At 36.5% G+C, this 23,115-nt stretch overlaps 1 protein-coding gene across 2 annotated transcripts in view; it reads right to left on the bottom strand.

Annotated features, from left to right (window-relative positions):
• The window catches only part of egfr.S (epidermal growth factor receptor S homeolog), a 145,572-nt gene that overhangs the window by 2,230 nt on the left and 120,227 nt on the right, over positions 1-23,115 (bottom strand). For both annotated transcript variants that reach the window (XM_018269348.2, XM_041567573.1), the window contains 16 exons: positions 22,891-23,090; positions 22,281-22,413; positions 21,351-21,441; positions 13,357-13,514; positions 11,953-11,991; positions 10,762-10,900; positions 10,381-10,503; positions 9,380-9,478; positions 5,074-5,259; positions 3,680-3,835; positions 3,486-3,561; positions 2,976-3,122; positions 2,262-2,359; positions 1,719-1,883; positions 1,502-1,549; positions 438-537 (listed from right to left, as the gene is read on the bottom strand). In XM_018269348.2, coding sequence (XP_018124837.1) covers positions 438-537; positions 1,502-1,549; positions 1,719-1,883; positions 2,262-2,359; positions 2,976-3,122; positions 3,486-3,561; positions 3,680-3,835; positions 5,074-5,259; positions 9,380-9,478; positions 10,381-10,503; positions 10,762-10,900; positions 11,953-11,991; positions 13,357-13,514; positions 21,351-21,441; positions 22,281-22,413; positions 22,891-23,090 — 1,958 coding nt within the window. The remainder of the gene's footprint in view (positions 1-437; positions 538-1,501; positions 1,550-1,718; positions 1,884-2,261; positions 2,360-2,975; positions 3,123-3,485; positions 3,562-3,679; positions 3,836-5,073; positions 5,260-9,379; positions 9,479-10,380; positions 10,504-10,761; positions 10,901-11,952; positions 11,992-13,356; positions 13,515-21,350; positions 21,442-22,280; positions 22,414-22,890; positions 23,091-23,115) is intronic.

Genomic DNA, 23,115 nt, shown 5'->3' with positions numbered 1-23,115 from the left:
AGATAAGAACCATAAATAATAATAAACAAATATAATTTTACACGATTCTATTCAGTGTGGAAATGTTCTTATGGGATGCTCAAAAACGATATAAACAAAACAAGCCCTTAATTTATCATCTACATGTAGAAGTACTTACGTACCCTTAATCATTTAAAATGAATCTGCCAGTCCACTATAATTTTAAACTCAGTCTAGGTAATGATTAATGCCTTTCCTGCTGGACTGGACTCACCAAATAATACAGTACATCATGACAGCACAAAGTCTAGCTTCAAACATATGTTAGACTGTTGTAACTGAAAGTATTAGGCTGTCAACATATAGACACAGATTTTTCCCTATGTGCATTTAGAAGATGCCATTCTTCACAAGTCAAGCAGTGAACACATATGAAAGGCTGACATATTTCCCACTTTTCTGTAGTAAATACTGACCTGGCACAGGCAGGAACTCATCATCAATGCTGTCTTCCAAAATGACTGTTGGATCGGTGCTGTATCTTTGAACAAAGCTGTCTTCGCTAGCAGGCGGCCCCTATATAACATTATAAAATAGCAATAAGAAATACTGATATATTTCTCTGTGAACGTTATATATAAACAATTGACATCATACTGACCATATAAACAGCAGTTCTTAAAATATCTATATAATACATTATTTCCTGTACTGATTATTGCAATCATGGCTATACAGTATCACTTCCAACAATGGCATTTGACACCAGATCGTGGCTGAAAAAGGTCATTTTAATTCTGCAATAGTATAAAGGAAAACTATAACCCTAAAATGAATACTTAATAAGGGCAATTCTGACCCCTCAGCTGCCATGAGGTGGCTTAACCCCACCCCCTGCACTCACTTTTTTTGTTGCTGGCGGGGGTTTGGGGGGTACACAATGCTAATGCAAAGAGCACAATTGTGTTTTCTGCACTAGAAGAGATGAATTTGCAGTTTGAAAACCAGAAATTCGAAACAGGGAGAAGTGTGGGAGCAAAAGACAGAACTCTTGTCTGTTAATTGGCTCATATAAGCTAACTGTGAATCATAGGATCCCAGGGTGGCGCTTAATTCTTAATGGCAATTTTCTTTTTAGGATTACCCAATGGCACATACTACTACGAAAGTATATTATTATGAAAATAGTTTATTTATACAAATCAGGGTTTTACATATGAGCTGTTTTATGCAATACATTTTTACAGAGACCTATATTCTTTGGGGGATATACAAACAAGTACTGTACAGATCATTATATCTTCCTATTACATTCATGACTTTTAGTGAAATGCTGCACATTGTTTATGATTTCTACAGAAAGGACTGCTGCATACCTTCAATACATGTGTAAAAACATCATATTACAAACATGCTTTTGGATGGGGTGATAGGTGTAGCCAAATATTAGGCCCTAGAGATGTTTTCTGCTACCAACATAATGAATAAAGACAAGACCAATCCTGTCCCATACCAGAAGAAGCTCAGAGGATAAACATACCCCATTTCGAGTGATGCATATGACAGGTGAGTTGTTGCTAGTAGAACTCTAAAATGACAGAGAAATAGAATCACTTCAAGAAAATCTACTTTAAAAAACTTTTCTAGTGAAGTACCAATATGTATTGAATACAATTATTTCCCTTGGATGCCCTGCACCAGAACTAGTAACAAACTGCAAATAAATATATAGCAGTAAGCAAAACCTTTTAAATTACCATTGTGCTTAGTAAAGGTGTTCTAGAATTTGAGGGACTAGTGAAGAATCCTTGATGCGGCAACAGATACTCTTCAGCATCGACAATGTCACCTAGATGTTCTTCAACCAATGCAGGATGGATATTGGATTCAACAGGACTTGGTAAATGCATTCTATCATCTCCCTGTCACATGAAACGAAAACATTTAGTTATGGCCACATAATCTCAATGAACAAGTAGGTGATTCAATGACATCATTGACAGGTGGCATACAATCTTTCCCAACAAGAAGCTGTATACAAGCTATGGTCAAATAGAAAAGTTCAAAAAGTGTCTGAAACTTACAACCGTCTCTCTTTCCTGAAAATACTGTGGCACTGTCAAAAATCCCTACTAAACGCTAGAAAAATAACCAGTATGTATTGGCTATGATTTTGGCATTGAAGAACTATATATACAGTATATTCATATTTAAAAAATTAAGGTTAACTCAAGACAAGTACTAGTAGTAGAATGTAACTATGAACTGATATCCTTCCACCATTAAGTAGTACACTTTACCTGAATGACTAAGTAGCGGGTTGGGTCACGAGCCATTTTGGTAAATTCACCACTCAGTTCCCGGAACTTTGGACGATTCTCGGCATCAATCATCCAACCTAAAAACAAGTAGAAAATAAATTTTTTGGTAATTTCCTATCAATGATTTTAAGTTGGGAGTGTTTAAGCTATACAAATTTATTTTATAAAATGTACAAATGTACATTTCAGAAAGCTGTCTTGAGGGCAGAATGTAGAGCATTTCTACTCTCCCATGTATTGATGAGCAAATTTTTTTGCTGGGTTTTGCAGCTAAAATGACATCCATAGAAAAAATCTGTCTCGCATCAAATTTCTTGATGAGAGAATATTTGCCATTTTGTGACTTTTTAACGAAGCAAAACGGGTCAGATTTGCCCATCAATACTCCTATGCACTGAAAATCTAGAGTATCTTTCATGTTGCACAATTCAGCACAAGAATAAGTCAGAGGTAGTTTGCTATTTTAACATGTTACTGTAGTCTAATACCTAATGAATATTTTATATATAATGTTTAACAGTAACCAGTAACAGGCACATATTGCATTATTAGAATGGAATAACCATCTAGAAGGTAAATGATAAGGGAAGAGTTCATGGAAAATTCAAATTTCCAGGAAAAATAATCCCTTTCATGGGTCTAAATTAAAGTGCATGTACATATATCAATCTATACCGCCCATTATCAACTCACATTTCACCATAATCATATAGACATCAATGGTGCAGATTGGTGGTTGAGGAAGACGCTCCCCTTTTTCCAAAATGTTTGAAATTTCACTGGCTGGAATTCCATCATAGGGCTTCAAACCAAATGTCATCAATTCCCACACTGTGACCCCTGGAGAAAAGAAAAAAAGATTTAACGATACTGTACCGCATATTCACAATCCTGGAATTGAATTGAAAAATGTAGTATTTCCACACTTTGGTCACATCAAGGCCCCTCATTATAAGTTGGGCCTTCACTGCCTATTGGTGTACTAAATCGTAAGGAGGACTCATCAGCAAAAATGTAAAAAAAGCAGTAGAACTATGTGCATTCAGTAGTTAACCTTTGATTTGGTGGAAAGGTAGTTTAATTCACATTGTTTAAGTAGCATATAAGGCAGGATTTATATACAATTAACTGCAAATCTAGAAATATTTTAATATTTGCTTTTTTGGTGGCAGAATGACTGGGTAAAGTTGTCTAAATGCTTACCATAACTCCAAACATCACTTTGATGGGTGTAGGTTCTGTGCAAGATTGACTCTAATGCCATCCATTTGATTGGCACCTAAGGATCCAATAAATATAATGAGTTTATGTCTCCAGGAAAATTGAAATGCGATTGAGGAGTATTTCCTTGAATCCTCAGGGTGCTAAGCTTTAATGGATTTTATACTAAAACTTACTTTGCCCCCTTCTGCCTGATACGCTTTCTCTTCTGCTCCCAAAAGCTTTGCTAGCCCAAAATCTGTGATCTTGACATGTTGTGGACCTTTAACAAGAACATTCCTGGCAGCTAAATCACGATGCACCAAACGTCTCTCTTCAAGATAATTCATACCCTAAAAGAGAGAAATATTATTGATATTTAAATTTTATGTAGTGGCATAAAAAGTCCACTTTATAAATTGGATCAACTGATATTATTCATTTAATGTGTACTTATGTATGTGATCTTCACATTCTATTGTAAATAATATGTTAGAAATTAAATCCTCTACTTCACTTCCATCAATTCATCAACACAACTCCCATGTCCTAATTTGATTTGGTTAGGATACACTGTATAATAATGACTGCTTTCAGTTACTGTCACTTTAATAGGGGACTTGAACTCATTGTTCTTTCATTGTATTGCAAATAGCTTTTTCAAATTGTTATAGACTTGCAAAGGGTCAGTTAACTTCCTCTCAATAAAATGAAAGAGGCTATTGACTTCTGTACAACAAACATCTGCATTTTGGCACTATTATTCTCCTTCCTTTCATGTTTTATACATTAATATGCAAAGTTTTTTTTTTTTTTGGTAACATTTTAATGTCCATAAAGGTCTTCTTTTCTTTACTCTTCTGTACAAAAACTAAAAACTAATAGTTAATAAATATAGAGAGAACTACAGTCTCCTATAATGTCTGATCAGTAAGCATTAACAGTTGCTGACATATTATATATACAGTATCCTCTGCAGCTGTTTTTGGAGCCATAAGTAGTTACAGATAAATTATTATTTTGGCTTTTAACAGATGCATCTACATTTTCTTCCTGTATTTCATGCACTGTTCTCTTGTTTGAGGTGCATAAAGATACCTGGCGTTTTTATAATGACCATTTGCAAGTTAACTGTTGTCAAAACAAAGTACAGTGTATATACCTGCTACACCAGGTATAAGGTGCAATAACTTTTGTATATAGAAATCTCAATCGAGAGAGTTCCTATAAAGCTTCTGTGCCTCTGTGCCATTCCAATAGCTCATCATACCTATCATACCTATCACATAGATATATCTAATAAATATTATACTCAAAAAGGGGTTTAGCTACCCTTTGATATATCTGAGTAATTGGTTGTGTAGGTTTAATGTTTTTAGGATATTGACTATGTCCCTACCTACCTAATGTTTGCCTGGCTCCACCCAAATCCTGCCATTTTCCTAGGAGATTTTCCTGATGGTAAAGTACGATGGTAGAGGCATACAATCTATCACCCATATATAGAAGCTTTTCACTAGGCACCTATTTTTTTACCTAAAATTCAGAAAGGCACAGTAAATATAATATTTAAAGAACATGGGATGGTTACCTTGGCAATCTGCACACACCAGTTGAGAAGATGCTGTGATCCAATGTTGTCTTTATTTTCTCTAACATAATCAAGGAGACAACCAAATGGCATTAACTGGGTGATGAGCTGCACAGTGGAGGTCAAGCAGATTCCTAACAGGCGGCAAACATAGGGGTTCTCCACACTGGCCATGACATATGCTTCCTAAAAAACAATACACATTATAATAATAAAATGAAGAAATTGTTAATGATAGAATATGAAACTCACTATTTCATATGGAACTCACTATTTCTCCTGAGGCACATGGACAGCTGTGGAACAGGCAGGTTAACTTTAATCGTCAGTTCTGATGCTATTTCTATTAGTTTGAATGTAAACAACTAAGGTGTACAAGGCCAATTTCTACTGTGATCTGGCAGCTTCTATAGCTAATATAGGAAGCAGTGCCACTGATAATTATTAATTATTCTGCAGCCTTAAATTGTTTGCATAACATGCAGAAATCTGTGCAGCTCCAGGCAGGACTAGCACAACATACATTCCACTGTGAAGCCTTCCAACTCCGTCTCTCTTTATCTTGTTAAGCACACTATAGTCCTTGAGTTAATGTGAACCATTGAATTATGGAAAATAAGTTCCCTGGCTATTTCCCTGGCTAACAAAGAAACAAGTTGGAACCACAAAGAAACCATGTAATTCACACATTAGCTAAATATCCATCCTATCTGCTGTTCCTCAGCCTAGTCCTATATATTACGTTTTACATACAGCACTAAGCCTACACACTATTTGCACAGTAAAGCTCCATTGCAGTCATTGTAAAGACCTAGCTACCCAAAACATGAAACAGTTTAAAAAATTAAATCGTTTGGCTCAATCATAGTGTGTCTATCACTTGAAATCTGTACATTTTAGCAAGTTGTAATTTTCAACTTGATAAATTCAGGTTTCCGCAACACCGAAAAATAATAGTGCTTGAATGAAAAATGTGTTCTGCTTATTCTATTCATTTTCAATATGCAATGGAAAACATGCTTTTAGCATTTATACAGCACACTCTATTCCCTAGTAGAAATAATGAGCTATGTATAATTATCCCCTATACCCTGCTATTTAATGTGTCTAACCAGTATGTAATAAAAGGCACTACAATGGCTAGGAGCAGTAACCCAGGTGACCAGTAAATCCTACCTGGTTGCTAGGGTTTACTGGTCCTGGGCAAGCATAGTGCCTTTTATTACATTTCGGCACCTATACAGACCTATGGATCCTGTAAGTTGCATCTGGACTCGCCCATCACTATTTGTTAGAAAAGTCAGCTTCCCACAGCAGTACTCAACATACAGTCCACTGCAACATGTCTCATCAAAGGCAGACTCATGCCCTGCACCCTTTTTATTTACCCACTGTATAAAGGGAGAGTTAAATGATTGACTAGTATCTACCATAAATGCTTTAAAGAACTAAAGAAATAAGAAAAAGCATATTTAAATGAATAGGCTGACTGCACATTTAGAGCAAGTCCTGTTTAGGCATACATTAAATACAAATGTATAATGCCCGTTAAATGCACAATGAACCTGACACACACGTGCCACCCATACCTGTCAGATTACATAATTTGCTGCTACAAGAAGCTAGTAATAGATATTATTCTAATGATACAGGGTCAAATCTAGCAGAGGCTTTTTAAAGTAATTATGTACAGTATATAGGCAAATCAGCCTATTTTGTATCCAGTTGTAAAAGGTACTAACTTGTGAAGTCATTACTATGTTTCAGGTCATGTGGATATATACAGTATATATATATATATATATATATATATATATATATATATATATATATATATATATATATATATATATATATATATATATTGTTATGGGAGCAGGGATTTTAAAGAATAAGAATAAGTAAGTAGCAAAGTATTACTTTTTGCTGTAAGTTTTACAGTCATGTTCAATAGTTAAGTTTATTGATATAAAAATGTTCTTATTATGAATAAAAAAGCTGTATTTTTCTTCCTTGAAGGGGGGGAGTATGGTTTTCTAAACTGCCCATGGATACAAAGATGAAGTCGTATGAATCAAAGGTTCATACAACTGTCGGACAGTTTATAGATTGTCCCAACATTTTTAGTACCATGCCAATCGATCATTTAGTAGATTGGACAGACGATATCAGGGGTGATTGTTACTAATATTTGTTGGACAAAACTTTCCTATAATTGCCGTCTGTCAGTTAATGGCCATAACTTTGTCTGATTTGTTATTTTTACTGCTTTATTTTATTTATCTAAATGGTTAGTTGTAGACCGGCAGCTAGCAACGAACAATAAAATCTGCATGTCTATGGCCAGCTTAAGGTTTTGCCAGTTCAATAAAACTACCGTGTGCCAAAAAGTCTTTGGAGGCACTCTGCTCCAAGCTATTGCTTATTTATAGGAGACTGCTGAGGGGTAGTTTTCTAGCTTCGCTGGAACTTTTGCAGTTATTTTGCAAATATTTTATCAGGGAGTGAGGAATGCAGATTTTGTTATGACTAGGTAAAAGCAGTACTTAAATGAAGAAAAGTAAGCCTACATAGCAGTGCAAAACTGGCATAGTAACACAAACAAACTGCTGAGCTGGATCCTGGGGAATAGCTTGCTGGGAATAGAACATGGAAATGGCAGACATTCTATTCAGCTTGTGTTTGCACACATGGCATTACTTAAGGAATTTGATTAAGACCATTCCCCAATTACAGCGCAAATGGATACTATGGTTTGGTGTATTCAAACTTATTTGTATGTTTTTTTTTTACCAAGATGGCCCATTACACAAAGCTATTAACTCTTTATATACTCAATTCTATATTTGTTTTTCTTAAACTTTTTTCAGATTAGGTAATTCAGAGAATTGAGGAACAATTTTTCGCTTAAGAATGTCAATCCTTTGTTAAGTTTCTTAAGTTTCGTTTTTAGGTTTTATTATTAGCCTCTATTAGCATGTTCCAAGATTCTATGTTCGATCAGTAAAATGGCAATATCCCCAAGCCCCAGTAGGGTAAGACTGTTTGAATGATTTTGCACTCCAGTTTGGAAGTTTAGCAGCTATCTGGTACTAGTGTCCAATTTAACCTTGAATATTGAATATGAAATATGAATAAGAAAAGATAGAAGATAGATAGAAATAAATTATTGCCTCACAGAGTAATTCTTATTTGGCTGCACCACTTTTGAGGCAGAAGAAGAAGACAAATACTACAAGAACTATTTAAAAAAATGAAAACCAATTGAAAAGAAGGACATTCTACTAATAGTAAACTTATAGGTGAACTATCCTGTTGAATCTAATTTAGCACTTTATTCACTATCCACTGACACGTCATTAAAAAAAGAATTATACTTTTTTAAAATTCATCAATTGAAGACTTTTTGGGTAAGCTAAGACTCCCTTAATGTTCATTATTCTCCACCTCTGAAATGAAACTAGGGTAAATTAGTTTTACTTGTCACTGTATTATATTTTTACTACCAATTAATTTTTCTTACACTATTAAACACTGATTTTCCTTGTCTTGAACTGTTTATCTTGGAGATTACAGAGGTACAATGTGATATAATAAAACTATGCCTGGCATTTGGCAACAATTTGCTGAAAAAGCCCATCCCTAAAACAGCCTATGGGGATTGTGGTTATATGAGCAGTTATTTGTCATCAAACCAAACATTCGTGTAACTTAAATGTACCTAAAGTATTCATGTACTGACACATAAGAACATACTTTTGCCCCAGACCCAAGTGCAAAAGCACTATCTGGTGCAAAATTATGCCCATGCACACAATACTTGTGGCAATGGTCTGTGCAAACTGCTGTCATCCTGAGAACATAATAATCTGGCACAAGGTGCAATGCACAGAATTGTCTGGTTTAAAAAGTGGTGTATATGCAGTGTCTCCTTGCCAAATTCACCACCTGCCTACCTGCCGGGAAAAAAAACATGATTGTGGATATTTTGACTCAAAATCTTGCCACCTAAGGATACTGGCACACAAGGTGATTGTTGCTTTTATGCCACCGCTGCTTTTTCATTGTCTGTTGTTGATTAAACAACTAAAACAACTTAATCCTTTGGTCTCTGACACAGAGATCTCTGGTTATTTCTTACTGGTTCCAATGGAGAGCCGTAGCCATGGGATTACAGTGAGATGCAAGATCATAATTAAATCCATAACCTGTATGTTAATGTTTTAATTGGACATACATTATCCAATATATTCACGTATCATCTAACAACTGTCTGAAATCAAATCGTTTTATGTAAAATACTCACATCTAGGATTTCTTTGTTGGCTTTAGGGGATGTGGCTTCTCGCAACTCCTTAATAGCAACAGGGATCTTGATGCCCTCCCCTTCAGGAATCCATAGCCCCTGATTAAAAAAAATCAATATTCTTATTAGTCACCCAATACTCAGCAAAACACAAAAGCATCTGCCTGGCTTAGTTATAAATAGAGTGGGTTTCTGTGATAAAAGTAACACCCAAAGCCCCTTTAATCCTTTTAGTTCAGGATGTATTTCCCTCAATTAAGTTGCTACCGAAGTAAATTATGCCAGGTTTAACTATGCATGGCAGGTAGTAACTGACACGCAATCTGGGAAATAATACTAAGGTTTGTGTGCAAGGTGTACATTACCTTTGCACCCCCAACCTTAAACAAAAATCACAACCAGTACTTTCCATATAAATATAACACCTTAGCTATATATGTAGCTGCGTTGGGTATATACAGTATAAAATACACAAAGAAAAAAAATGATGATGCCATTTTCTAGGTTTATGTTTTTTTCACATGCAATTATGTACATATAATTCAGTTATAGCAATGTAGCTGTGAGTACTACAAGCTAAAAATACACAAGCAGAATACAATTATGGTATGGGTGTTAACCACTGTTACTGGAATAGCAGGAAAATGAAGAGGAAATTAAAAATACAAACATGCCATAAAACGGAGTGTCCCTATGTGCAGAATTATGGACCCTAATGTGAGTACTGGAAGGAGTTTAGAAGATATAGTTTGTAGGTGTGGTTTGGGTGAACTGTGGGCATATAATGACCCATTTTACAGTTTAAAAATACAGAGTTATTCCCCTATACATACAGCAGCATTCAAACATGTCTGCAATTATTAAAACTCAGAGTTGAGCTGCTGCACTTAATAAATAGGCTGTAAAATACAACAGGTATTTCTCAATCCAGCAGTTATGCACTTAGTTGTTACTACAGAACCAAACACAGTGCTTTTTAATAGAGTATAAGTTTATCTTACCTGGTAAACTGTACCAAATGCACCAGAGCCAAGGACTTTTATTTTCTTGAACTCTGTCTCCTTTAAGATCCGGAGAAGAGCTTGATTAGGTGCCTCTCCACTGGGGGTAACAGGTTCAACCAGCTATTAAAAATGATGAAGTAAGATCAGATTCTAAGGATACAACTCAGCTTCTGAAACTTGGTTTCAGTAACAGTAACTAAGTTCTTTCCATCAATTACTGCATAACTGAATGATAATAACAAAGCATACAAATACATCTAAGAATTATCTAAGGTATGTGGTATTGGAATTTTACCATAGATGAAAACAACACTGTGGCATTGACATAATTTATAGTTAGAAATCAAAATGGTAAAATGCAAATAAAAGTGGACATACCTCTCTTTCTTGAAGAATCCTGCGTATGGTACGTTTCCTGTTAATTCGATTCCTTCTAATAAGGAAGAATGCAACAAGCCCAATCACAACAGCTCCAAGAATGCCTCCAACAACACCTGCAGCAACAGAATGGTTGGACCTGTAAGACAAATGTGGTAAGTTACATTCTGTCAGCTTTTTGTAGCTTCTTGTCACAGCTACAAAATAGACAATAGTAATAATTGTCTCTGCTAAGACACTACTGGGGGAATGTAATTGCATTAGTGCAACAAACATTCACAAAAAACCATTGTGAATGTTAGTGACCTTGTTTTTTGACCGATTACAGACCTCAATGACTTCCTCGTCAGCGAATTATTTTATATTGCAAGTTTGTGTGTGTTTTAGCAGAGGCAATTCTAAGTATTGTCTATGGCAATGTATATTTTTTGCATTTTGTAGCCACAAGTTGCTGCTACTAGTAGCTCTGTGGCTATGGGTACACTGGCTGAAGGCTCCGCTGCTCTCATATTGGGCATTTTTGCAGGCTGAGAGAAGCAGAACTGCTCAGTGCCCCGGCTCAATTTATCTAAACCACTTGCGTGTGTGCACACACCTGAAGATGCCTCCATTTGCATATTTGGACTAACCTCCACTACTCCTCTGTGTGTGAGTGGACGCAGGAGTGTATAATTTAAATCAATGGAGCAGGGCACTGAGCAGATCCGCTTACCTCAGCCTGTAAAAATATGCAGGCTGAGAGCAGCAGAGCCATCAGCCCATGTGTTTTTAAAAAAAAATAGCTTAGAAGTTCCACTGATTGGCTAACATTAGTATGGGGCCCTCAGCTGAGATTTATAAACTATGTTTAGTGTTGGGGGGGTCACCGTTCAAAATCTGAGAAAATCTGAGAAATCTGGAAAACATGTTTCTCCCTCATGGTTTACTCCCATACTGTGTTTTGCCCATCGGGTGACAAGGTCAGTGCTAATGGACATCTATGAGTGGGGATACACAAGGCTAGTTTGCAGGAATTAGCTTGTGTGTTATCAACCTAGACTGTCTGGTATATAGTTGGCTTTAAAAAGTGCAAGTACAATACTGTCAATACTGTCAAACTCAGGGAAATATTAAATGCTTGTTGCCTTTTGGTAATATTTTTTAACAACATCTGCAATCATAATGTTTCTAATATTTCTGTATAAAACTTACCAAGGAGGAGGACATCCCTCTATGCCATGTCCCACACATCTATTGAAAATAAAAAAAAAGAAAATATGAGTTACATTTCATCCTGTTCCTCTCCCACACTGAAATTCTTTCTCTCTCATTTATTTCAGAAACATAAACTATATATACAGTAGATTTTTACTAGCCTGGTAGAGATAATTTTTAGGTGCTTGTCCTATGTGTACATGGTTAAAATTGACTAATTTACATAGTTAGAAATCGTAACTACCTAAAATACCAATAGCAGACTTTCTCACTGGTAAAATGTGAAACTTACACATTAAATAGGCAGTGCCAATGTACAGATGAAAGGTCACAAATTTTTTGGTTACTACAGATTACTGCACCAGGGGAAACTTCACTGGGGGGTCATTTATCAACCCAGGGCAAATTTGCCCAATGTTGATAAATGAGCCCCAGTGACTTTTATTAGATAATGGAGTTAGGCTTGAAATCTAGATTTCAATAAAGGGGTTGACAATCAAAAGTAAAAAACCTAAAAAATGAAAACCACTGTAGTGTGTGTTTTTGTTTTGGAACAGGGAGAAGAGCCGTGGTTGATTTCATGCATTCTTCCACCTACCGCTCATAACTATATGTATTTGCTATACCTACAAAAGTATTGCATTATTATACGATCCTACTGTTTAGACTGATTTTGGGCTACCCTTCTAAAGTGGATATCCGCAGGTGGCATATGTGTTTTAAATTCATAATTATTGATAGGTTATTTTACTAAACCCATTTATCAATAGAAAATTCTTTAGTGCTGACTACTGTTATGTTGTGGCACTTTTGCTGAGTTCACAGTACTTTCCAGTTGTCACCAATTAGTATATTTTACACATTGGCTGTCTATATTAAGGGTCCTATTTATGCAGTGTAAAACTAAATTCACCAGAAAAACTGTAAAAAGCTGTGTAAAAAAATCAATTATTATTGATTGGTAGCAATAATATAGAAACTTCTTGTTCCTAGCTTCTCTGATACTGGTCCATATCTCTGTGCCCTGCACATCAATGTCTGATGAGCCCTGTATTTAACACCTTATCACAAGTACAAGGCTCCCCAGAGTCTTGCATCCACTGGTTAAAAAAAAAGTTCCTCAAGACCTTTAATACAGGTGAGTTGGGACAAAATTAAAGCAGTATCATAAGTTCCCGTTCTGTTCTGTTTCTTGTGCCACATTCAACCCACTACATCCCAGTAATGTTTTCAGGTGAAAATCCATCCTGACTCTTGGGAGGCAATAGCCAGCTGAGCAGCCCTAATTCTAAAAGAACAGCTTGCATTGTGGAAAAAATTGTGAAAAGTTACTTTAGGACCTATAGGCCTACAGATAGAAATGCTGATCAATCACAGATTTTTTTTATTTTTTCCACTCACCCCAGTTTGCATTCTGGGTGGCAGAACTGACATGCTCCAGTTTCATCAGGATACTTCCAAATTAAAGTGTTATTTTCTCCTTGGATTCCAGCTGGGCAAGTCTTGACACAGAATGGACCATCACTATAGTAGGCACATTTAAAACATTCATCTGCACCCTGTAAACCAAGTGAAGAATATCAGATGTGTGCTGGTAGAAGTAAAATACTAATTCCATTGCATTATCATACATTTATTCATTTTCATAAAAAGAAAATTAAAAACAATATCACACTGTGAATAGAACCTGTAATTTCACATTTCCAGCAAACAATATTTATTTGCGCACCTGCCGATAAATGGAGTGGGGAAGGGAACAGGTTGCAGAAGCTAAAAGTGGGGAAGTAGTGTGTCTCATGGCTTATGACTAGACCCCTCCTCCCCTGGGCCTCCCTGTAGTTAAATACAGTCAAGTTCAGAGAAAAAAAACATTATTATTTTTATGTATCTTTGCATTAACAGCACAGAATAAATAAAGATTTCCATGTGTGGGCTGAAACTGGCTTCCAACTTGTGCACTTTTTAGTTTGCAGGTAACTGGATAATACAAAAGATCAAAACAAAGGGGGAAAGACCATAGTGACCTGTTGATGAAGTGGATAAGGAGGAATATCATAATTTAAACAATATCATTTATTGTGTACTTATATTTCATTAATGTTTCTTAATTTAACAGGTTTTCCTCCTAAACCTAACAGGCAAATACATTTCTGTTTTTTACCTCTCTTCATCAGGTAAGATGATTTGTTCTGCAATTCTTTCTCAAGACATCCCTCCCACTACCTACAGAGCAGACTTGGTACGAACTACTGTGTGCTATATGGGTCTTTCTTGCAAACCTTGCAGTGCTCCTAGGATTATTCATTACACTTGGGAGTCTTGTACACTTAAGAGTAAATAGCAACAGGTGAAAAGGTTGTTACATGTTTAATAACCCTTAGCTGCTAATCAGAAGTTGGATTTCTAACAATGCTGTGTGCCAATTGGTAGTTATATGTCCTTAGAACTGGAGCACCACATACTGTATAGATAGAGGTTTATTAATGCAGGGGGAAAATAGAGGTGTATTCATACAGGGAGTTATTTATCAAAATCTCAATATTTCTGATGTTTAAAAAATAATATAAAAAAAACTAGAATCCCTTATTTATCATTAAAAAAACACGAAAAAAATCCGTCACATGAAAGCCACAACTTTTTTTTGGATTGTCGCACAAAAAAATCGAAATTTTTCCGAATTGGATTGCCGAAAAGTCTGAATTTTTTGTGAAATTGGCAGAAAATGTTCGATTATCATACAAAAACCAGCGCAGACCATAATATCTTCAAATTGCCAATAGGACCTCTGCCAAGGACTTCTACGGGACTTTGGCAGGTTGAAGATGAAGTATTTAGAATGTTGTCTCTTGTGTGAATCACAAATCAAATGGTTAAAATCATAACCTACAATGCAGATAATGTTTAGAACATCTGTTGTTTAACATTTCTCCAGATGTTTGTGTTCAGTAGTATGATCTAAGCTTGTATCTGTAACAATATGCAACACTATCCTGTCCTTGAGTTGATTTGGCACTTCCAGTTACCAGCAGCACAATCTTATCAATTTACAGGAAGAAATAGGGAAAGTAACTAAACTCTCAGGAACAAATAGCTCAGATTTCTGTTTTAATACAGCAATATTATTATCAACTTGTGTAAATGGTAGCAGATCAGTTTTAAGCACTGATTAAATGTTTGCATTTTACATTTATTAGGCCAAGTGTGAGTGTGTGACCCATTCATATATTGTGATTCCATTTCACGCTCTCTGCTGGCTTTTCACTTTGGACGTCTGCCGAGAATTACTACATGTTCCCTAAGGGAACTTGCACCACAATTTTTTTTTATTCTGTTGGTTATTGATCACTGTAATAGATTGTGTTATATCAATATAAGCATCTGGACGGCTCAACGCTCCATGAAAAAACAGCAGTTATCTACCTGATTTGTATATGCAGTGCCTTCTTAAAAGAATGCAAGTACAGTAGTTACTGTATTCCATCAACAGAAATGTATCTTAAAAGTTAAAAGCACTGGTGTAACTACAAAGGAAGCAGGAGTGCAGGGAGCCCAGCCCTAATTAATGAGCAATTTTAATATATTGTAGTAGAAAAACTTCAGCTTACTAATACTTTGGGGCTTTGAATTGAATTTGCTGTATGGCCTAGTAACATCTAGTTATGACACTAGTTAAAACCTTCCGTGTGTGTATTTAAGGCAATTATATGTGTGTAATATAAGGCATGAAAATACCTTCCATTTAACAAAAGCTGTTCACTGTGTGTTTTGCCTACCACAACCTTTGTTGATCTTACATTTACTTTTTGCCCTGGTACTCATTGCTCCTTTGAACAGTACCAGATGGATATCAGATATTTAGAACCTCATTTCCATTTTGTAAGTACATGGCATTGTACTCAAACTACTATGGCACATAGGGCAAATCCAGTAGTTTTGCTATCAATATTTCTACAACTGTACAGCAGTGGGCATTGTTGGGTGATTGCCTGTGGATGTAACAACAAGGTCAAGGCGAGTAACATAACACTCCAGGAGAGGCAACCATAGTAAGGGCAATGTATGATGTGCTGCTTCAGGTGTTTGATAACAAAGCTCAACAAGTATCAAAAAATATACTTGCAATTGCCACCCATTTATTTCAATGGAAAATCACATTGACCTGTGCATGCACTCACAGATAAAGTGACAGTTGGGGTAGCTATCTAAGTTTTTTATTTAACAAAACACCCAGAATTCAGATATACAGTATATATTCCAGTGTTTAGTATAGAAAAAATATATGGGACACTAAGATCTTCCCCACTCCTGCGTCTGAAGGTCAATGAGAATAGAGGGGATACATTATTTTCAACTGTAATAAAATATATCCCTCCATAATGAATTCTCCTTGATATTATACCAGCTCAGTCGGCTTAATGTACAAGCAGAAAAACAATATCAATTTAAACACACTTGCTACCATTTTTAATCATTGTTGTCAATAAATTACATATATTACACTGCCAGGAGTGCAACTACAGGGGTTGCCACTACACCTGGTCCCCTGGGAGTTAAGGAAGGCCAACAAACACAAATAATTTGATCTTATCATAAATATGCTCATTATAATGAGCATTACAATACCAAGCAACAGGCTTTTTAGCATCTTAACTACGGGTTACTAGATAAGAGCAATCACTGAGAACTATTAAAGAGGTTTTTCTGCAGTTGAACTTACTGGGACAAAAATCTCCTTGGGCTGTCCTTGAAAAATAGGATCAGTTGACAGTTTTACTATTTTAGAAATATTTTTTAAAGAAGAACGCAGGTTCATGCTAAAGATATGGTTGAAATGTTTGGAAAAGCCTGGTCAACAGGTAACATGTAGTGATGGGCGAATTTATTCGCCAGGCGCGAATTCACGGCGAATATGCGCGTTTCGCCGCCAGCGAATAAATTCGTGAAACGCCCGTGAAAATTTGTGGGAAAAATTCGCCGGCGGCAAAAATTTTTTTTCGAAAAAACGGACGCCGGCGCCATTTCACAAATTTTTCGCCGTTTTGCGAATTTCGCGCGAAATTCGCGAATTTTTCGGCCAAGCGAAACGGCGCAAATTCGCCCATCACTAGTAACATGAATTATATTAGCTAAACTGCTTGGCAAGAGGAGCCAACTCTGTCTAAATGACTGACATTGAGCTACTACTGCACCAAATATGCATCATTGTGCATAAAGGATAAGTAACCATTTAAAATAAGTGAATGTAAAATTGATGAGAGTGCTATTCTAAGCACTTTTCTCATTTACATTCATTATTGATTTTATTTTTAATTCTAGCCCCCTTCTTTCTCCTGACAACCTCCTTGACTACTTGGTGGTCAGAATGGAAACTGACCAGAAGGTGGCTCTGTTGTGACAAACTTCATATTAACAGTACATGTATCCCTTAATATCCTGGAATGATAACATAAATAAATAAATAATGAATGTACATTGGAAAAGTTCTTAGTATAGCACTTTCATCGATTTTACATTCACTTGTTTTAAAGGTTTACTTATCCTTTAAACCTAAAAACAAAAATCTATAAAAACAAACAAATCTTGTTGAAGGGATACTCTTTGTGGGTGCTAAAAAGAAAAGAAAAAAAAAACGAATTTACATTTCTACATCTTTGCTAATACTGTACATTGTCCCCCGTGTCTCTGGCTTTTCTCACAAGGTAGTACAACCTAAATACCAAATATTGTTGCAGGCCGGGGGGAGCTTTTAAGCCAGATAAAGTATGTCTATGCTGATAGCAATCAAATAAACATTTCAGTTTCAATCCTTTCTTGACAGAAATTATATTTAATATTTGTCATGTGCTATGATGAGTGAATGAAAAGCAAATGTTTCCTCTCACATGCACAAAAATCTCCTCCTTCTCCTAATTTCCCAGAACCCTCTAGGGAACGTTAACTTCTCACCCTGAAAATTCTCCTTAATACATATGTTGTTTAGTTAGCAAATTTAAACATGAATCATTAAACTAAAACCTGCTTGCTAACAAGAAATTTGTGTGGTCTGTGTTTTTTAGAAACCTTTTTGAACATATCAGAGGCTTTTCCAAAAGAAATAAACAAATGATTCTGTCATTTTTCAGTTTGTCTCTAGATTCACTTGAAGCCAGATGTGTAACAATATTTTAAAAGAAAACACAATAGTAATGGGAACAGTGATTCATTTTATTGCCCTTTTATCCTTCTACATCTTGTCTGCAAAAGCAGGAAGTGCTGCCTTTCTGAGATCTTTCTCACACTATCTCATCGTAATTCTTCATCCTTCATAACTAAATCTTCACTGAAAAGAAAGGACTGAAAGTAGCAACTTTTCCTATGGTGAAAAGCAAATGGCTGTGGTTTTCCTGTGGCCTAGGTATGCTACCCAATTAACAACCAATAACCCAAACAGAGTAAGACAATCTGATAGCACACATATTGAATAACTATAACATATCTGTGATGCTTTTGTATTGCAATGTGACTTTTTATTTTAAAAATAAACATTGAATATTGCATATACTTAGGACTAAAGCTTGTTAGGGGGAACACGAACATCCTGAAGGAGGGGCGCAAGAAAAATCCTATCTGGAGTAGGCCAGAGGGGCATAGGACGTATGCCGGACTGGTAGGACCAGAAGGTGGAAAATTCCTCTCCTAAAAGGTCAGCGGTGCACTGCTGTGGTGTCAGCCCGACTGAAGTAGGAAGGTGGTAAGTCGCCTTGGAAAGGGGTGTTCCTGTGTCTCCAGTGATTTCGTGTGAGGGGTTCGTAAAAGGAAGTTATTGCTCTGTAAGGAAGGGAGTAAGTGAAACCCATGGGACTGTGTATGGACTGTACAAAGTTAATGGATACTGGAAAGCATTACCAATAAAAGTTCTTCATTTTTGTGATTTTACCATCGTGTGGATATCCATCATTCCAGTGAAGGTTGGTTGCCATGGTGACGGCGGGGCATTAACCCTTAACCCCCCTTACAAGCTGGCCATAGATTTTGAGATTTTTAAAAGATCAGATCCTGATCGTGAGACCACGATCTTCTCAGAACGATCGTACGATCGTACAAATTGACCATCAACTAAAAAGACCAATTTGCCAGGAAAACAAAGGGGAGCTGCCTGCTTCGCCCTGCAAACATAGAGAGATTGCATTGGGACCGACAAAGTTTTTTTGACCTGGCCGATCAATTTCCCGACAGATGTCAGCCGAAAAATCGTAAGATGTACGATCGTTCGAATCCCACTAACCGCACGATAATTTCAAAGGATTGGTCGGGCTTCCCTAAAATCGGTTGTTCGGCAAGAAGAATCGTCGCGTCTATGCTTAAGCTTAAGAGGACCAGCTGGGCTATTTATTTAACTATGTATTTTCTCTCTATGATGATTCTAATCTACATATTTTCTTTATATTGTTTATAATGCACAAAGTGCATATTTTATATGGGAGGTGGGATGCCAACCCCCTCCTACCCTTCAGGAATATAGCACTGCCATATGCAGACAGAGTGCAGAGACCTGCAATAGTTTTATAATAACAGAAGGCAGTGTGCGAAGTGTGTACATTGTGCCCAGTGTTTGCACTTTGCACATTACCTCAGAGGTTATAATTGACCCCTAAAATGTTGTTTGGTGGCATTTACAATAAGCAATTCAAACAACGAGTTGCAATGTGCCTTAGATGCTACTTTCACTTAAGTGTTTTACTACTGGAGAAAAAAAAATGTAAGTAAGTGCTGCATCCTTTCTCTGTTGACATTTGCATGTCTGCTTTACTCTGCTGGAAAAAGCTAACAGTATGTAGTACAGCCAATCTTCACTGATTCATTTGGGAACTTTTTGCCTCAAGAGGAAATGTTTGGCAATAATATTCAACATACTGTTCCTACTGCTGCTCAGTGTTGTCATTACTCCACTAGGGAAAAAAGTTGTCCTCAATATAACACAGTTATATACAGTTAACTGCTTTATCAAGTGGAGAAACAGCTTTCACGTTCTGTGGCTGAATAAATGGGTTAAGCACCCTAAGCATCTTCAATGTGTGCAACGGTTTCCAGCAAGTTGTGTACACACAAACACATGGCTTAAAGTGAACACTGCTAACAGCCCTCTTCGCGGGAATTGTAACAACAGAGGAAGCAGACGCTGCAGCTGCAGGGGGACCAAGGGGTATAGAGGGCCCCATGAAGCTCTGATTAAAATGTTAATATATAATGATAAAACAGGACAACCTCTGGATGTATTAGGGGCCCTAAAATGAATTTTCTGGGAGGCCCAGTAACATCTAGTCACTCCAGTTATTTGAAATGTTCTACGCTTTTGTTTCTACATGTACAGTATATGGTATAGAAGTAAATCTTTAAACATTGTGTAGTCCACTACTTTCCCCTTCCTTAACCTATTTTTCAAAGGTCTTTGCATTTATTCTCTGTTATGGGGTAGCTTTTGGTTAAAGGAAAACTAAACCCTAAAAATGAATATGGCCAAAAATGTAATATTTTATACAAAGAACTTATTGCACCAGCCTAAAGTTTCAGCTTCTCAATAGCAGCAATGATCCAGGGCCTCAAACTTGTCACAGGGGCTCACCATCTTGGAAAGCATCTGTGACACTCACATGTTCAGTGGGCTCTGAGCAGCTGATGAGAAGCTAAGCTTAGGGGTCGTTGCAAATTATCAAGTAGAAAATGAAGTTGGTCTGTAATATAAGCAGCTGCTTCAGGGCTGATTATTAAATTCTGATGCCAATTGCACTGGTTTCTATGCTGCCATGTAGAAATTATCTGTATTAATGACTAATCAGCCTTATATTGTGACATTTCTATTCTATGTGTACTGTATATTGTGAGTGGGTCCCTAAGATCAAGTGACAGCAGCACAGAGCATGTGCAGTGAACCAGCAGAAAAGAAGATGGAGAGCTACTGGCGTTGCTGGATTTGCAACTAATGCACCCCTTGGCCGGCTGCCTCCTGTGCACCCTACCCCCAATGTGTGCACACGCCATCACCGTTGTGTACGCTAACACCAACGCACACTCGTGCATGCACATGCCCCTTACCCCCAGCTCACATTGAAACTTACCCATTCAGCCAGCTGGTCCCACTTTAATCCCGCTCAGGGTTTCCTGTAGAAACCTGGAAATATAGATGCGGCTGGCGGCATTCCGCCCTTATAAATGGGCCTGGCTACTGGGGCATCTTTGGAGACACAGATCTTTACTGCTAATGGGCTGAGGTTGCCTTGGGCTTGTACAGAAGCCATAAACATAATGTATAACATTTTTAGCTACTTTTTTAGTTAAGCTTTAGTTTTCCTTTAAGTCTCCACCACTACCTGAAGTCAGCTGTTCTAGTATACTAACCACATATATTATGTACTTACAGGACCAGAGCAACTTTGGGTGTCATTCAGCTGCAAACACTCTGCATTACAGGCAAAGCAACTGCCATCGACTGTGTATTCCCTTGGCTCCCTGGTATGCATATAAGAAAAAGTCAAACATTAAAAAATATTCAATGCACTACTTATATTGTAATATAATATAATATTTGAGAGCAAAAGTAAAGAGAAGTAGAACAGATATGGAGACATTTAAAAATATATATTCCTGTTTTACTTGCCAACAAAACCCTCAATCTTCATTACCACATCAATATAGATAACTGTTTAGAAAGATGTAAATATCTATGCAGTGTTACTGGACACTGAATAAACATCATACAAATGAATATACAAATATACATGTAAAAAAAGCATACCTATAAATATATAATACACAAAAGCCATGAATATCCTGTGAAGTATATCCTTATAAATGGTTCATAGTGATGTCATCAAATATAAACAGAGCCTAGTGATGTCATTTTTGTCACATGACTCGCTAAAATGTGTGTATTATAATAAATAAAGTACCAGTTGTTGGAAAATATGAGAATATTAGAAGTAACCTCGGAGTTCCATGAACTGTATAAAAGCACTCGGCCAAACTCCTCGGTGACTTATAATGTGCTTTGATTTTACAATAGGGGGTACGTTATTCAATATACACTAGGTGCAATATAACCTTATAGATAATAAGTATATTGCAGGTAAATATATCAGCAGGAAACATCTTACATGGCCCTTTTAAATTTTTAAGGGGCCAAATGCACAAGCATGTTGCCCATTAGGGATGGGCGAATATTTTCGCCTCGTTTCGCCAAAAAAATGACGCCCATAGACTTGTATGGCGGCGTGAGTCAAAATTTTTTTGTCAAATTCGCCCATCCCTATTGCCCATCACAATGGCAGAGTGATTCTAAAAGTACTTACCCGCTAAGAAAGTTGCAGGTCTCTACACATTCCATTCCACGGATATATTTACTGCAGGAAACACATTGGGAAGGCCCAGGTCCCCAACATCCCTCCTCAGAGCACAACGTGTCACAGATCTTGCCTTCACTTTCTAAAAAAGCCAACACAGAACAGTAGTTATGGAAACCTACACAAAAAATGCTGGAATAATACAATAAGTGGATGCCATTCAGCAGTGACTATCAATTATTTTACAAATAGAGGTAGTGATAGCTAGTAATATACTGTGTGTGTATAAATATATATATATATATATATATATATATATATATATATATATATATATATATATATATATGTATGTGTATATATATATATATGTGTATATATATATATATATATATATATATATATATATATATATATATATATATATATATCAAAGCAGGATCAGCACTCTCTGTAGTTTGTGATATTTCTGTAGTTTGTGATATTATTCCATACCAAATGGCATCTCATCCAACGTTTCGGTCTCACATGGAGACCTTTCTTGTGGTTTGTGATATATATATACTGTATTATATATATCACAACCCACAAATTCCACCTAATATTTAGACCAACTTACCACACAGCTCGGGACTTTTGTTTTCATCTATTATCCTTGCCTGTTTTGACATTTTAAAGATGTTTGTAAAGTTGATGGTGTTAACATAGCAGAGATTCTTGTTTCCTTTAATGAAAACATCTCCATCACTCACTTCTTTGAGGGATTGCAGACCCAAGGCAGTTAGGGATCTTTGCACAATAGCAAGGGCGTAAATGCCACTAAAACAAGATGAAAAGCCTTGTT

The sequence above is a fragment of the Xenopus laevis genome, chromosome 6S, assembly GCF_017654675.1.
Source record: "Xenopus laevis strain J_2021 chromosome 6S, Xenopus_laevis_v10.1, whole genome shotgun sequence".
Lineage (NCBI taxonomy): Eukaryota > Metazoa > Chordata > Amphibia > Anura > Pipidae > Xenopus > Xenopus laevis.
The sequence above is the reverse complement of the archived record's forward strand: the minus strand, read 5'-3'. Positions and strand labels throughout refer to the sequence as shown.